Genomic DNA, 16,141 nt, shown 5'->3' with positions numbered 1-16,141 from the left:
CGAAGTCCCGGCCTTGGAGCCCGAGCGCAGCCAGCCACCGAATAATGAAGCCGGGGTCTTTCGCCGACTGTGGCTTAATATTTCCTCAATAGAGCACCCTTCCCCCCTATTAAATATAGCAATTTGGAAAAAGGAAGTCGAAGGAGGAGGGGCGGAGTTTTGCCCTCAGATCTGGGGACCCGAATTCTCTCCCACCCCCTTGCCTAGCATCTTTCGCGTCGTTCGGATATCTGCACGGAGAAAGCCATAAAAAGTTGGAAAGACCGGTGACTTTTTTTTTTTTTAAGGAAAAAAATTCATCGGGGATAACTTTTGGGAGGTGAAGATTGCTTGCCATCCCTTCTGCGCTTTCTCGGGAGTAAATCCTGTTGAATGCCCTGAGTCAGCGGGGGGGGGGGGGAGCACGTTTAATTGTCCTGATTTACAAACTTGTATATTAAGGATCCGGTCAGATCTTACACACCCGTGGATTAAATCAAGTTGGAAACACACACAAGCACCCACAAACACACACAAGCACAAACACACACCGGTGTTTCTAAAGAGAAACGAAAATAAGATACTGAAGAATTGGCGTTTTCTTTCCTTATTAGATACCAGCGGACTCTTTCTGTACTCTGGCAAACGCTGTAATTCAGAGAACAGTTAGGTCCCGAAATATAATCGCCTAAAATATTTCCCCACCGAATCACGAGAGATTTCCCCCTTCCAGGCACATCACGTGAGGCCCAATGAGATGTCAATAAAAAAAATTATAGAAATTTCAGTTCTTTTAACGAGTTTGGGGTGGGGAAGTGCGGGGAGGACATGGGGGAAAAAACCCTTAAGAACTTTTCAAACTAAACTTTCACTAACCCGATTTTTATATATAAAATCTGAGCACTCAATTGGCCCAACAAGGGAATAATTTAGCAGTGAAAACTCATTGGGAGAAGGGGGGGGGGCTAGGAGAGCGAGATTGGCATATCGAGACAATGGGGAGGGGGTGGGGGAAATCCCAGATGCTTAGACTGATTTTTCACAAACCCACTTGAGAAGTGTCTTGGTGTTTAATCAACAAATTTATTGAACCATTTCTACGGGGGCGACCCCCAGAATGAGGGCCAGTCCGACAGCGCCCCCTTGTACAGTCCTGTTGTCGCCCCTTCTCCCACCCCTGTAACTTTTCTGTCTTTCTCTGCATGCGTCCCCTCCCCCCTAAAACCACAGTGAACCAAAAAAGAAAAGAAAGCTCCCAATATCCATGTAAACAATTCCACCCCACCCTGTCCCCTGATTTTCGAGGGGGCTCCCGATTTTGAAATGAAAGCGGCTTTTTAAAAAAACCCGGAAAGAAGACAGCTGCAGTCCGTATTTACAGTCCTATGTACAATCTCAATAAATTAAATTTTAATTTTCTAGTATTTCATATGCCACCTATTTACAAGTTATCCATTAATTACATAAATACTTTATCAATAGTGTCCACTTTTCTTCTTCTTCGTAATATGTTTTAAACCTTGTTATTGCATATACAGTAAAAGGGGGGGGGGTGAATCTGAAAGTTCTACAAGAAGCCGAGGCCCTTAAAAAAAATTAAGTAAAGCAAAACCACCCACCTCCCTGGTCCTCCCCCCCCCCAAATCTACATTTTAAAATTGTTGCTACGGGAAGGAACTGAGAATAAAAAGGGGGAAAGTTTTGTAAAGGGGGAAAAAAAAACAGGTCCCTGGGCTTTGAAGCAAGCATTTTAAAACAAAAAACAAAAAAGCAACCCTCCAAAAGAAGGCGACCAGAGCATGCAAAGTCAGCTTCCGGCGGCTGACAGACGTCACACGATTAAAGGGGTCACACCCTCCCCCAACGACGATTGACAAGATCAGGCGCTTTTGTGTGTCTGCCTGTGTGTGTTAACCGGCTGCGATGGAAAGTTCCCTTTCAGTCCCGGAAAGATGCCTCCGAGCCTTTCTGTGGAACTCCTTTCCTCCGGTTTCCTCCGTTTCTGGGGCCTCCAGCCAAGGACTCACAAAAGAAGGCCGACACCAGACTTCAGCGCTTTGCCTCTATGGGTGCCCGCCCCCCCCCCCCGCAGGCAGCCTGGCTCCCCATAGCAGCTTGTTCGACGGGACCCCCTCGGCCTTCCTTCCCTTTCTGCCCCTCCCAACTTCGGGAGAGTCCGGGTCCGAGGCAGGAGGCCAAGGAAGGGGTCCCCGGTTCCGAAGGGAGGTGGGCCGGGGAGGGGAGGCTCTCTAGGGCGAGCCGCTCCGGGCTCTGTCCTGCTTGGATTCCAGTCCGCTCACCAAGCGCTGGATGTTTTGCAGCTCGCTGGTGGCTTCCTTGTCCGAGCAGAGCTTGGGCGAGAGGGAGACGGAGCCCGAGGAGAGCGTCGACGAGCGGCTGTTGAGTTCCGAGCCGGAATCCAAGGCTCCCGAGGCCGGGCTGGATGCCAAGGCGCCGGCTTTGCCTTCCGCCGGACCGCCGCCGCCGACCAGGGCCGTGGAGAGGAGGCTGCTGCTGTCCGGCAGGGGCACCGGCACCGAGTAAGGGCTGTAGCGGAGCCGAGGGCGCACGGCGCTGAGGAAGGGGTGCCGGTGCACCGAGTTGCTGGCTGCCGTCGAGGCGGCGGCCGCGGCCGCCATGTAGGTGTAGGGGTAAGGGAAGAGGCTTCCGAAGGGAGACATGGCCAAGCCCTGCAAGGAGAAAGGAAGCAGCAAAGGAGGCGGTGGTCAGTCGGCGGCTGGGGGAAGAACGCGGGCGCGCAGGAGGGGCACCGGGCCGCCCCCGCCGGGATCACCCTCCACACACACCCCTCCTTTAAGAAAGCGCGCCTGCGCACAACCTAGCCTCTCCCTCCGCCCCCCCCCGCACACACTTCGCACGCGCGCCCCCCGCGGCACGTGGACAGCAGGACTCGCTCCGAGCCCCCGAGACGCCTTTCCCGGCCAATCCCCGCTTCGTTCCCTGGCGCCGCCGCTGCGTCTCGCAGGCCAAGGGCGTCCAGCCAACCACGAGGCCCCGGCTCCTTTGCGAGGCGCGTCTCCATCATTCATCGCCCCGAGGCGCTGAGCACCCTCGGCTGCCATCCCAACCGCTGGACTCTCAACACCTCGGGAGAAAACGGGGAAGCGAGGAGGGAAGCGGCCCTTGAGACAGAAAGGAAGACAAACCCCGGGAGATCTTGGCTTGGCTCAGGGCAGCAGGGGCTGGGAAAGAGAGGCAGCGAGGGAGGCTTCAGAGGGAGAGAGGGGGGGGGGAGGGATTCTCCTCCCAGGCCTCCTGGAGGCCTAGTTTGGATGAACGCCCCACGGATGGCCGCCTGGCTGCCGGTTCAGAGAGATTAAGCTAAACAGGATCTACGGGTGCGATTTTATAGACCGGGCGGACCTGCATTCCAGTCTCCACTCAGCCAAAAAAACAAAAACGAATGTGTGTGACCTGCGGCTGAGTCTCGGCTTCGCCCAAGCCACCCTCCTGGGGCAGTTGGAAAGACAAAGGGGGCCGGTGGGGGGGGGAGCTGCCCTAAATTCATAGGAAGGCAGGGAAAGTACCAAGGCCCAAAACGAAGAGACCACAGCCGCATTTCCGAGCAAAATCCATTCCGCAAAGACACTGGTGCCCCCCCCCTCCAAGGGTTGACTTTGGGAATGGGCAGATCTTGGGGGAGGGGACCTTAGGCGGCAACAGCTATTGGAGATGGGGTCCGGGCAAGGAGAAAGACAGATGCTTTCTGGGACAAGTGGCCTGGCGACTTCTATTCTCCCCCCCCCCCCATTTGGAGCTGAAGAGGCATCCTCCAGCTGGTCCAGAACAGAAAGAGACCCCCCCCCCCCCGAGTCACTCAGCTCCCACCCCCACCCGCCCAAAATGGGCTCCCATCCCGACGCGAAGAGAGGCCGGGGCCATAAATACCTGCGAGGCCAGGACGTGCTGCTGCAGGTGAAAGGGCAGCGCCGCCGCGGCTGCGGCCGCCGAAGCTCCGGACAGTCCCTGCGCTGCCGCCGCCGCTGCCGCCGTGGCCATCACCGTGTTATCCAGGCCGGTGACGCCGGCTGAAGCGCCTGAGACGGTGGCCAGCAGAGGGCCCATGCCGGCCATGCCAGAGAAGGCACCGCCCATGGCGAACTGGCTGGGGTGGAGCAGGAGCGGGTGGCCGTTTCCCAGGGGGCTGAAGAAAGGCTGGCCGGCCAGGCCTGGCGGGAAAGCCAGGCTGGACAGGTGTCCTTGGGCCAGGTGGCCCGCGCTGTCCGTCTGGACCGTCAGGGGGGCGAAAGGCTCCTTGGCCAGGCCCCGGCAGTCCTCCCGCGGCGGGGTCTTGACCTCTTCCCCTCCCAGGCCGCGAGTGCTGGAAGAAATGGTGGCCGGGCTGTGCCTCGAGTCCGGGGCCGCCTTGGAGGCGCCCTCTCTGCTCCGGCTGCCCGCAGAGTCCGGAGGGTAGAGAGGAGCTTTGGAAGGGCTGCGTTTCTCCCGGGCGTCTGCCGCCCCTCTGCCGGGGCCGGGGGCCACCGTAGCTGAACTGCTCTGCTGGCTGATGGCGGCGGGGGCGGCGGCCGCTGCGGCGGTGGTGGTCGTGGTCGTGGTGATTTTCCCGGCATCGCTGGCCTCCAACGGGTCTTCTTTGCTTTCCGAGTCGCTTTCACCATCGCTGGGACACAAATCTGGATTGGGAAGCAGGAGAAGGAGAGCTGGGTGAGCAACAGGTCGGAGGAGCTTGGGGTGGGGGGGAGGGATGGGGGGCGGGGATGAGGAGCTCTGGGAAAGGACTCCAGCTGCAGGTTCTCCCAAGGATCCCCTCTCCTCCATGCCACCCCCACCCCCCATTGAACTGGGGCTTCAGCACAGGCCTTTGAAGCTGAACTTTCAGGAGGGCGGAAATGACAGGAAATGACTCCTTTCTGTTGCATCCCCCCCACCTTCCTTTGCAGCCTCCAGTCTGGCCTAGAAGACCCTGCCTGGCCAAACTTAGGCAGACTTGGGAGGGAAGGCCTCCGTCTTTCTGTCCAGGTATGGCCCGGATGCTGCCAGAAGGAGCTGATACAGGGTCCTCCAGAAAGCCCTGAAAGACTTATCCCGGGAAAGGCCCAGGCTTCTCCCGGGAAAGAACGCAGAGAGGCCCTCTGTGAACTCCTGCCGGCATCCCCAACGCAGAGAGCATTCAGCTCTCAAGGAGGCACTGGACAGATTCAACCGTCCTCTGCAGAACACCAAGGGAAAAGTTCTTTGCATGCAAGTAAACCCATCCAAGAGGCTGGAATGGGCTCTTTCCTTCCAGCGCTAAATTTCCAGTTGTGGCAAGAGGAAGGGTAACCTTCGCTTCCCCAGGTTTTATTTATGGGCTGTTCTTGGAACAGTTCCTGGTCTTCAAATGCAGGCAAGTTTAGATGGGAGTCTGGCTTCTTTCTAGCTTTGGGTTCACTGCCTGCGATATACACTAATCCCACCCACCCCCCTTCATTTATTTTCTCCTTCCAGGTTGAAGGCTTTTGAGCCTCTCTCTCTCTCTCTCTCTCTCTCTCTCTCTCACTCACACACACGCAGCAAGCCAAAGTCCGCTTTAAAAAAATCCAAGTGATCCAATTTAACTCTCATCACTTCTGCCAGTAGAGCCAGCTTCCAAGTCATATAGCCAAACTGCTTCAGTTCCACTGCAGCCCATATATTCATGAAGAAAGAAAGAAAGAAAGAAAGAAAGAAAGAAAGAAAGAAAGAAAGAAAGAAAGAAAGAAAGAAAGAAAGAAAGAAAGAAAGAAAGAAAGAAAGAAAGAAAGAAAGAAAAGTTCTCACTGCTTTTCTCTGCAGCTAGGTGGGGCTGAAGGGGGGCAGCAGAGGAAGAAACCCTTAATACAAGGGGAAAAAAACATTCCAATATGAATATTAATAGCGTGGTTGCAACGCTGAACTTTTGCCCCGTGGTCTGTCTTTGCTCCCCTGCCTCAGCCAGGGCTGGCTGACTCCCTTCAAACCACAGAAGAAATATAGAGACAAGGCGGAAAAGGGAAAGTGGGATTTCTTATGGTTTGGAGCCCTCTCTGCAGATCTGTTTGCAAAATTACCAGGTTCTTTTTTTCTTTTTAAAGTATGCACGTACGATTTCTGCTCAGCCAAGCTCCTTCCAAGTCAAAGAACATGCCAAAAGGGTAATGACCCACAAGTTGAGAGACAGACAGAGAAAGCCAGAGAGAGAGAACAAGCCTGGCACAGAGAAAAGATAGATCTTTTGCGGCCCTCCAGATGTCCATTCGCTGGCAGGGGCTCATGGGAATTGTAGTCCACGGACATCTGGAGGGCCGCAATTTGATTACCCTACCAGGGAGGGCCGACGGTCTTCACCTTTCAGATTCGAGGTGCCCACTGCAGACACAGCAGGGGAGGTGGACTGGGCAAAGCATTTGAAAGCGGTTTGTTCGCTAGAGGACTCGTCTGAGGTCCCGTTCTCCTTCTTCTGCCTCTCATCATAAACCCTCATGGACTGGAGGGTGAGCTGTTTTCTGTAGAAGAAAGCAAGAGAAGGGATTAGCGGGTTCAAATACACAACAACAAAACATGTATCGCAGGGAGGCACATGCACTCCAGGCATTCCAGCCCACCCCTTATTTCAGTGCAGCCCAAGCTGGGCTGGGGGTCTTACGCCACAAAGCGGCTTCCAAATCAAGACAGCAATTGGATCCTAAACACGCAGGGGTGGGGGGTCACCACTGGCCACCAGCAGGACCCCTAACTACGAGTAGGTAGATATTTAAGGTATGAATCTCTGGTTTCTAACCCAGCGTGTTGGGAACTCAAGTCCCATAGAGCAGGGGTAGTCAGCCTGTGGTCCTCCAGATGTTCATGGACTACAATTCCCATGAGCCCCTGCCAGCTGGCAGGGGCTCATGGGAGTTGTAGTCCATGGACATCTGGAGGACCACAGGTTGACTACCCCTGCCACAGAGCCCCACTGAGTTAACAATTCTAAAATGGTCTCCTCGGGCCGAGATTACGACCTCCTAGGTCATTTATTTGCTGGAACAAAACAGGGTGTTTGTTTAAGGGGGTTCCATAGTTTGTTTAAGGGGGTTCAAACTTTATTACAGTCGTTCAGACCAAGTTATATGAAGTTAATACATACAAGACCCAAATAATATGGCCATTTAAGGGGGTTCCGGTTTACTGTTTAGCACTCTCCACCTGAAGATGTTCAGGAAGCCACCAAAGGCCTTTGTACTTCAGCCTACTCCGTATACCGGCCTTTCCCAAAATCCACAGACGCCCCTCCTAGTCCATTGTAAGCCGCCACCCCCCCCCCCCATTTCTTCCCCTGATCTTAACTTCTGAAAAAGATGCCCTGCAAATCACTCATTCTGGACGGGAGCTACACAACTTTCTGAAGTTTGGGGATGTTGTGGAGTGGCGATCGAATAAAAAATGAAGCCCAGAGGAGGGCCAAGGAGACGACAGCAAAATGGTAAATTACTGCTGGGATCTCCGGGGTCTTCAGAGTTGCTGGGGGATCGCTTTAATCTCCTTTGCTCTGCAAACAATTAACAGTTTGGAAAACCAAACCAAACTGGCAAGAAACTAGGAATAATCTTAGGCCTCTCTCGAATCCGAGTTCTGCCTGACCCTTCTGTTCCCCTACCCCTACCAAGCTGTTCCCTCTAACTCTAGTAAAAGGAAAACATCTTGAGGAGGATCCTACCGCAGAAAAGCACCCTCTCTCCATGGGAGAAGCCAAGCACATGCCTACAACTGCCCTCAATGTGCCCTGATTCCGGCCTAAATCCTTTTGAAATCAGTGAGACTTTTCTGCATAAGCAGATGGAAAGGGCGCTTTACAGCAGGGGTAGTCGACCTGTAGTCCTCCAGATGTCCATGGACTACAATTCCCATGAACCCCTGCCAGCAACATGGGAATTGTAGTCCATGGACATCTGGAGGACCACAGGTTGACTACCCCTGCTTTACGGGACCGAAAGAGAGCGGGTTCCCACATATTGGGATGGCTGCTCTTGGATCCAAAGAAATATTTCATGGGAAAGATGCCTTCCCAAGCCCATCCCAGGTTCAGAGCCCACCTAAATCGCACTTTGCTCATTTTTCTTTTCCCCTTCACTCACCCGGTATGCTTTAAACCTCACCCTTTTCTCATGAAGTCATAGCTGAAACCCAACGCACCCTGTCCAGGCGGCTTAAGATCAGGTTAATACAACCGCTGAGGAGATCCCTTTACTGCTACGATGTCTCAGAAGCTCAACAGCTCTTGCCACATTTCTCTCCCCCCCCCCCTTTTCTGTTCGACATTTCTCATTGCAGCTGGGTACCAATTACAAACACATGTCTCAGCCAATATCCTTGTTTTGGGAGAAGATTTCTCCCTTGGGTGGCATGGAACACCATACTGGGCTCGCTCTTTCTTTCTTTCTTTCTTTCTTTCTTTCTTTCTTTCTTTCTTTCTTTCTTTCTTTCTTTCTTTCTTTCTTTCTTTCTTTCTTTCTTTCTTTCTTTCTTTCTTTCTTTCTTTCTTTCTTTCTTTCTTTCTTTCTTTCTTTCTTTCTTTCTTTCTTTCTTTCTTTCTTTCTTTCTCTTTCGGTTTCTTAAAAAGACAGTTCCTAATTAAGCTGGAAGGCATTTCTTCCTCTTTCCCCTCCTTCCCAGTACAACTGGCTGTTAACCAAAACGCCTCGAAGGAAGAGAGAATTTTTTTTTTCAAACTGACCTCTGGACTTCCCCAGCCGAGTTGCAAACTCCAACCAAACACAGGAATATGCGGACTTACCTTTTTTCCCTCCGTCCATTTCCTGTGTCCCGGAAGCCTTTAGCAAATGGGTTGTTGTCGATTTTTAATTGAGTTATCTATTTTTAAAGGGTGAGAGAGAAAGGGAGGGAGGGAAAATATAGTCAAGGGAGAATAATTTTTGTTTGCAATAATTTCTGTCTGTAAATCTGTCCCTCATCAAGGAAAGGTCGTCCCGGCAAGAACTTCTCCTGCACATTTCCCATGAAATTAAGGACAAGCCTCAGAGATCCCATTCCTTTCCATGGGGTTTGCTCAGGATGAATAGAACCTGCGCCACCGATTTCTTTTTCAAAATCAAACGTAATTACAATTTTAAAAAGTCACCCGTGAAGGACATATCAGTTGTCTTCCTTACATTTACAGCCGGACTGCTGGTTACCTTGGGGGCACCTCTAAGCAGCCCGAGGGTAGGCCTAGTCATTTTGTTAGTCAATTACATCTCCCGCTCGGACTCGTCAATTACACCGCCGCGGCTGTTTGCTTTTGGCTTTCCTAAACCCGCGCCGAGGAATGAATGGAATGCAGCCCCGCCGTCCATTAAAAGTTATGTTTCAGTTTAAACTCTTTACCTGCCATAATTAAACCGCAAAGGAACGGTGGTCACACCCGCTTGCTATAATAAAATGCTTTATGTAATTACCTTCTGCAGCGATCGTGCTTGTGTGTGTGTGTGTGTGTGTGTGTGTGTGGAAGGATGGCGTGGGGAGGGGTGTACTGTGGGGGAGGGGGCTAACGCAGCAGGTCTGGTGCCAAACATGGAGGTTTTAAAACACGATCTAGAGCCCTTTTCAAGCTTTGGAGATCGCGCTGAAAATATTTGCGCCTTTCTGGTTTCCTGATTGGCGTTCTTTTTCAAGGTTATTTGGGCCAAAGTCAAACATTGGCAAGTTCCCATACAACTCCTTGCAGGGTTGGGGGAGAAAGCAAAACACCTGCTCGGTTATGGAATCGCTGGGATACCGACAGGCTTAACTCGCCGCCATTAACTTCTCTTAATAGGAGCTGGTGGGGGGCCCTATAAGGTGGGAAGGGACCCGAAGGGGGGGATCTGTTCCCAAACTTCTTCCTTTCCCTCTATCCCCTGGGGATTTTGCCGAGCAGGCCACGTTTTCGGGCGTTCAGACTCTGGATCAGATTTCTCCCTCCTTGTCCCTTCCGTCTGGGCTCAGTTCTGTTTTCAGAATGGGTGGGGGGATCCTAGAGGCCCGAGGCCAGCCTTTCGGTTTGGAGCCAGGGCAAAGCAGGCCTGGCAGGGTCAGCCCATTACCCCCGAATGGCGCAGGAAAAATACTTAATGAATCCGACTGGGGCCCGCCTAGGCGAGGGCTGGAATGGCGGGTTCTGACCTTTGCGAGAGATCGGCCGAGATAGTGGATGGGAGAAGGCCCTCCGGTTCAATTACCATGCGCGTTTACACGTAAATTTCACGGCAATCAGACAAGCGCCTTTCTCATTGGATGGGGCTAAGTTCCAGGAGGAGAGAAGGTATGTGTGTGTGTGGGGGGGGGGGGGGGGGAGTCAATGAAAGGGAGACGGAAGGCAAACTTGCGCAGGAAGGTCCTGGGCCACCCTACTGGGAAAATACGGAGTGGCTCGAGAAACTGCTTCGGAACAAGTTTTGCAAACTTTTGTGGCCTTGATTTCCTGAAGAAGCCACCAAAACAGCCCCCAGAAGACCCATTAAGGAGACCAAGCGGAGGCCTGCTCGAGCTCCCCCCCTCCCCTGTATCCAGATTCTGAGCACAGAAGTCCATCGCCTTCACAACTACGGAGTAGAATTCGTCAGTCCACTAAGTCTGGCCACACTAGGGCACTCCCCAGAGTCCTTTTCACCTCCCAAGCCTTCCCCAAGTTCACCAGCCACAGGAGGGAGGGAGGGAGTTCTCTCCTTGGCAGCAAGCAAAAGGGCTGGGAAGCACCTTTGGGGAATTCTTCGCCTTGAATCCATTACCATAAATTTCCCCCCTTGGCCCGACTCCCACTTTGGTGGTCAGCCTCTTATCCGCAGACTTTAAATGGGCATTGGTGGCAGCGTTTAAACACCCCTTTTCTTCCAGAGTGGACTCTTTCGTGCGTGCCATCTCCCCCCTCCACTCCCCCCCAACACCATAAAAGAATTCAAAATCTATTAATAAAAACACTGCCTTATATCGGGGTGGTGTTGAAATATAATAAAAAACAGATTTCGGTTGGGTTGCACCGAGGCCTCGATGCATGAAGGTAGAAAATCTTCGCACAGGCGCAGAGAGCAAGCTCTATCTCCACCCCCTCGTAACGCATCACCCCCCCCTTTAATGAGCTTTCTCTGGATAGATTGAACATTCGCCATCAGGAGGATTTTAATTTCCCCTTTTAAGTTGATTTTGCAAGCGGCCTAAGGGAAAGCGGAAGGGGGGGGGGGAAGAGGCCCAAATGTTGGGAATTTTCTAAGCCAATTTCAAAGAGTTATCCAAGGCTCAGGCATACTTTTCCCCCTCCCCCTAAATACACTCCTCTTAATCCCCCTTACCTTATCGTTCTGGTATGCGGTAACCGCGATGAATTCGGTCTCCGGGAAAACGTACGTGCGGAAGGTGCTGTAAGGCAGTTTGAGTATGTCGTTGGCCCGGACTATGTGGAACCGCGGCTGGTACTTGTGCATAGAGTTCAAGATAGTCTGCAAGAGGGTGGGTGGGTTGAGGGATGCGGGGAGGGGAGACAAGAGCCACGGAAGACTAGGTCAGAAGGAAACCTGGTCCCCGCCACTGAAGCCGGCGCTTCTCCACGACCGACCGTCAAGCTGCCTTTCCTTGCCGGCCATCTTACAAGGTCTGCCCTTGGAAAGAGTTGGCATGGAGGGGAACATGCTCTCTCCCCCCCCCCTCCCCTTCCAAACGAAAATAGCCTCGCTGCAGGGAACGACAATTGGACCCAAGCGGATGGTGGGATCTATAAATACAGACTACTCCAGCCGGGCCTGGGAACTCCGAGGCCTTGTGGTGAGCGCCTAAGATCGGCAGCCGCCTGTTAGCTAGCGACGCTCTTCCCACCCACCCCCCTTTTCTCCCGATGAAAGAAGTATCGATCCGGTCGCTGTACTTATTACTGGAGTGTTTGCTTGAAAGGCCCATATGCGAACAGTAAACAGCGAGGGCGCAAGGACACCGGCTAAAGTAACCCCGGGCGGGCGGCCTGGAGCCTCTCTCGACTTCCTTCGAAAAGCCATACTGGGGGTTTCAAAACGATTAGGGGATGGAGTCGCCTGGCAAGTCAATTTTACGTAGGCCCCCAGTGGGTGTGCATGTGTGTGCCCTCCTCTCTGCTGCCCCCCACCAGCCACATCAGCCTCTTGTAGATGCCATATATCTACCTACACCTCTGTGTGTATGCATACCAATGCGTGTATGTTAGCGTGTATAAAGCAGTATAAATTTGCAGATGAAATTGACGAATAAGCCATTAGTTCCTGCCATTGGCTCCTGCGATAGACAAGGGGCCGAAGAAGGCACGCTCCCCCCCCCCCACCTCGCCCCACATCCTCACACAAAGAAACCCACAACACGCAGCACATCTCCTGAACTAACTGCCAGAAAATCTTTTTAGCTAGCCCTTCTTTTTGAAAACCTGGCATTCCTGCATCGGTCCAGGGCCTTCGACCTGGTGGGTGCATGTCTCAGTTGCAGCCCAAAGCCCTTCTAACTTTGCAAACTTTCTCTTCCCCTCCCCCCTGGCAAGGAAAAGTGGAGGGGGAGAGCCCGAGGGGGGCAACCGACGCACACAAGCGTTGTAATATTAATGATAACAATGCAAAATCACTCACAAATCCGTGCTTGTCCGAAATATTGTTAGTCAGTTTCAGTTTGTGGAACGTGACGACCTTCGACATCCACTGCTCGCCAGTAGCTGGGCTATCCGGATGGATATACATTCTCTTGGGCATTTCGGGGTCAGCTTTCCCGGCCACCATCCACCGGGAATTGTGGAATTTATATCTACAATCGTCCGCCGCCACAATGTCCATCAGCAAAATGTATTTGGCCTTTTTATCCAGCCCCGTGCACCGCACTTTAAAGGGGGGGAACATTCTCCTAACAGGCAGAAAGGGAAGGCGGAAGAGGAGAGAGACAAGGAAGGCGAAGAGTTTAGTGGAACAGAACAATCGGCGGCCGATTCCTCTGCAGAAATAGGCTTGCTTCCATCTCTGTAAAAGGATTTCCCCTCAAACCCCCTCCCCATTTAAAAATGGGTTGCTTTATTGAGGAAAAGGGGGGCTAGCGCTCTCTTTTTCTCTCTCTCTCTATGCAAAATAAAACAGGCCCTTGTTGGAATGTAAGCGCTGGGGTGTGTGTGTGAGTGGATCCATAGCCTCACATACAATAATGTTCCAGATAAGGTTCCTAATCCACAAATACCGGAGACCTAGGAAGATGACCACACCCCTCCCCAGTTCTTGAAGTTAATTTCCAGGCTGCGAAGTACGCTTTTTGTCCGGAAAAACACACACACACACGCAAATTAAAAACTAACATTAAAACAAATGGGTCCCCGGAGAATGGAAAATGCTCTCCTGGCAATTCATGGGAATACCGAGGCCACAGACCTCCTCTGCCTTTCAGCCTTCTCCGTCAATTTAATGCCATTTGCAGGAATAATAATAATAATTTAAAAACACATTTAAAAGTCCTGCCTTGAATTTTAAGCGGCCTTCCTCGGGGGTGGTATAAATCCCCAAAGGTGGTCTTTTTCGCCTGGGCACTCAACGCAAGAATTGCTATTAAGTGTCAATCAGATATTTCCAAATTGCAGCCCTGTGGGAGGGGGGCCAAAAATATCCCCGATTCTCATCTCCCGCCATTGCTCGCTCGAAGAGTTGTGAACTTTTATGGCGGACAAAAAGTTCTGTACGATTGGCTGCGATTCGTGGGGCCTACATACAGACCAGTGAATCTAAAACTAGGACTAAATGCCCAGGTCCTCAGTGCCCTTGTGTCTTTTTCACGCTGGTGGGCTTCACGGTGAATTTCCTCCCCTAGAAAGCCCCCTTCAGCACCCACCCCAGAACCTGATTTCCTTTCGGTGGAAAGAAATGGAACAGATTTCAATTTCTGGCCATGGAATGAGGGGCAATCTAATCAAAGTGGAAAGTAATCTGCTAGGGCCTTGGCGGATCCGCCTGTGGGCCTCCTGCCTCTTTCCTCGGAAGCAAGTCCCATTCACTTCAGTGGGACTTACCCTCCAGGAAAAGGGCAGGGGTTGCAGGCTGTTGTTATGGAATTACGACCCCGGTCTTCCTGCCCTGGTAGCGCTAAGGTAAATCTGGATTCAGTGCAAAGGGAAATGGCGTTTGTACGCCTACAATGCATTTTGCACGCGTTGGGTATGCGTGTGCAAGTCAGTACAGATACACAGGCTTATGCACACTGCAGGCTCACATCCCTGGGTTTTTGGAGAGTGGAGGGCTTTTCAAAATATTGCCACAATTTCAGAGGGGGCAACGTTCTTATGGCTGTTCTCCCCCACCCACCCACCCCGGCAGTTTGGAAAATGAGGACTGTTTGGAGGTCTGCTCGGGCAAGCAGGAGGGAAAACCGCAGGAGGGGAGGTGGTCAAGAAGCCCCGCTCCACTCGCCTCGACCTGGCCTTACCTTCCGGACTTGGTGATCACCATCTCGGTGCCCCGCTTGTGGAACTGCTCCCATAGCTCCTTGGCTTCCAGGTGGACTTTGGGGTCATCCTCCACCTCTTCCTCCGGCTCCAGGGTTTTCAAAGGCCTCAGGTGAGCCGCCGCCTGGTGTCCCAGGGAGGAGAAGGACATGCCCGAGTCCGCCGCCCCGACCAGCTGATCCATGATTGGTTTGGCCAGAGCCCCCGGGAGGGAGAGAGCAGCAGCCCCGTTGGGGGGCAAAGCCAGAGTGGGGAAGAATGGGGGCTGGTGCCCCAGCACGGCGCTCATGGCGAAGTCCGGTGCCCGGTGAGGTAGGAAGGGGTGGTAAGCCATGCTGGTCCCAGGGATTACGGGCTCTCTCATGGAGATGTTCATCCAATGCTTCCCTCGGATGGGGTCTGGCAGCGGCCTGAACGAGTCCCGAATCGTGGAGCGGCCTTTAACAGCTCATCCTGGAGCTACAGTTCACGGTTGAAGGAGAGGAGGACGGGAGGGAGGAAGGGGGAAAGGGGGTCGTCAGAAAAGGCGGCGAGCCACCGGAGGGAGTGTGAGCAGAAGGCTGACACACGCGGCCATCAGAGAGTCCACTCCACCGACTCCTCGCTGGGAAACATCTTTACCCGGAACTAAGGCGCTTTGGGGCGCTTCTGCCTCTTGGGTTAAAGCCTCTTCTACCGACAGCTGTTTTTATTCAATGTCTGCTTTGGGAGGAACAGTGGGAGGGGGGGACGCGGGCAGAAAAGCCCCCTCGGATCCCCAAACCTTGGCCAGTATTTCAGCAAAAAGGGGCGAGAGGAGACGGTGCTCTTGCAGGTAGCTGTGCCTCGGGGTGATCTTCTTCCGGTGAGCTCTCGCGTTGCCAATGTGGGACGGTGGGGAAGAGGGCGAGCTCCCCCCCCCGTCCTGCGGCTGCCCCCCTCTCTCCCTTTTTATTTCGAACACCAAAGCGGAAAGAAAGGTGGAAGGCGTGAGCGCCGCTGCGCGCCTGGGCAGCGAGAGAAAAAGAAAGAGGAGCAGAAGAAACTACGATTCGAAAAAAAAAATGTCTCTCTTCTTAAATGCAGGCTTCTTACGATTCGCGGCGCCCGAAAAGTTGTCGGGAAAAGGTGGCTTCCGTTTTCCCCTCCCCCTCGGCGGCGCCTTTGCCAAAGTTTTGATTCCAGCCAGCCTCTTCTTCCCTCGCTTCCTCTCCTCTCCGGCGTCCGCGTCGGGTTTTCTCCTGCCTTCCCGCTCTTTGTTCCTTCAAAGCCTTTATTAATGTTGGTTGGGTTCTTGGGGTTTTTTTTTTCTCCCCCCAGAAAAGAAAAGGAAAAAAAGAAAGAAAGGGAACGCGGGCGGCCCGCCGTTCGCCTTCCGCCCACCCGCGCCGGGCAGCCGGGCGCTGCTGCTGGTCTCTCGCTCAGCGCTGGCGAGGCGAGGCGGCGGGAGCGGGCGGCGAGAGAGGCGCTGGCCTCCGAGAGCGCGCCGTGTGAGTGTGCGTGTCTGAGCTGAGCTGCCTGGCTGCGCCGGATTGTATGGACGTGTTGTGGGGTTGCAGGGCAGCTGCGGCATACTTGATTGGCTCTTTGACGCTTTCGGACCAATTGTGTGGCTCCATAGGCGTGGTTTTGACAGGTCGAGCGGAGGGGGACAGAGGCGAGTTATAAAAAGAAGGTGTCGGAAACTGTAACGCTGCAGCGAAGCATCCCCACTGCTCGGTGCCGGGCGAATATGTCAACATGATCAGAGGGGAGGGCAGGCGGGGG

The 16,141-nt window shown here is 53.2% G+C and overlaps 1 protein-coding gene across 1 annotated transcript; it reads right to left on the bottom strand.

Annotated features, from left to right (window-relative positions):
* Positions 1–1,353: 1,353 nt before the first annotated feature.
* On the bottom strand, positions 1,354–16,057 carry TBX3 (T-box transcription factor 3). The gene is made up of 7 exons (XM_077307460.1): positions 14,377–16,057; positions 12,552–12,819; positions 11,262–11,408; positions 8,732–8,808; positions 6,307–6,464; positions 3,889–4,634; positions 1,354–2,669 (listed from the first exon to the last, which is right to left on the bottom strand). The coding sequence occupies exons 1-7, from the start codon at positions 14,769–14,771 to the stop codon at positions 2,229–2,231; spliced, it is 2,232 nt and encodes a 743-aa protein (XP_077163575.1). The 5' UTR covers positions 14,772–16,057; the 3' UTR covers positions 1,354–2,228.
* Between the last annotated feature and the right edge of the window lie 84 nt (positions 16,058–16,141).

This window comes from Paroedura picta, chromosome 13, assembly GCF_049243985.1.
Source record: "Paroedura picta isolate Pp20150507F chromosome 13, Ppicta_v3.0, whole genome shotgun sequence".
NCBI classification, from domain to species: domain Eukaryota; kingdom Metazoa; phylum Chordata; class Lepidosauria; order Squamata; family Gekkonidae; genus Paroedura; species Paroedura picta.
Note: the sequence above shows the minus strand (reverse complement) of the source record. Positions and strands in the feature narration are given on the sequence as shown.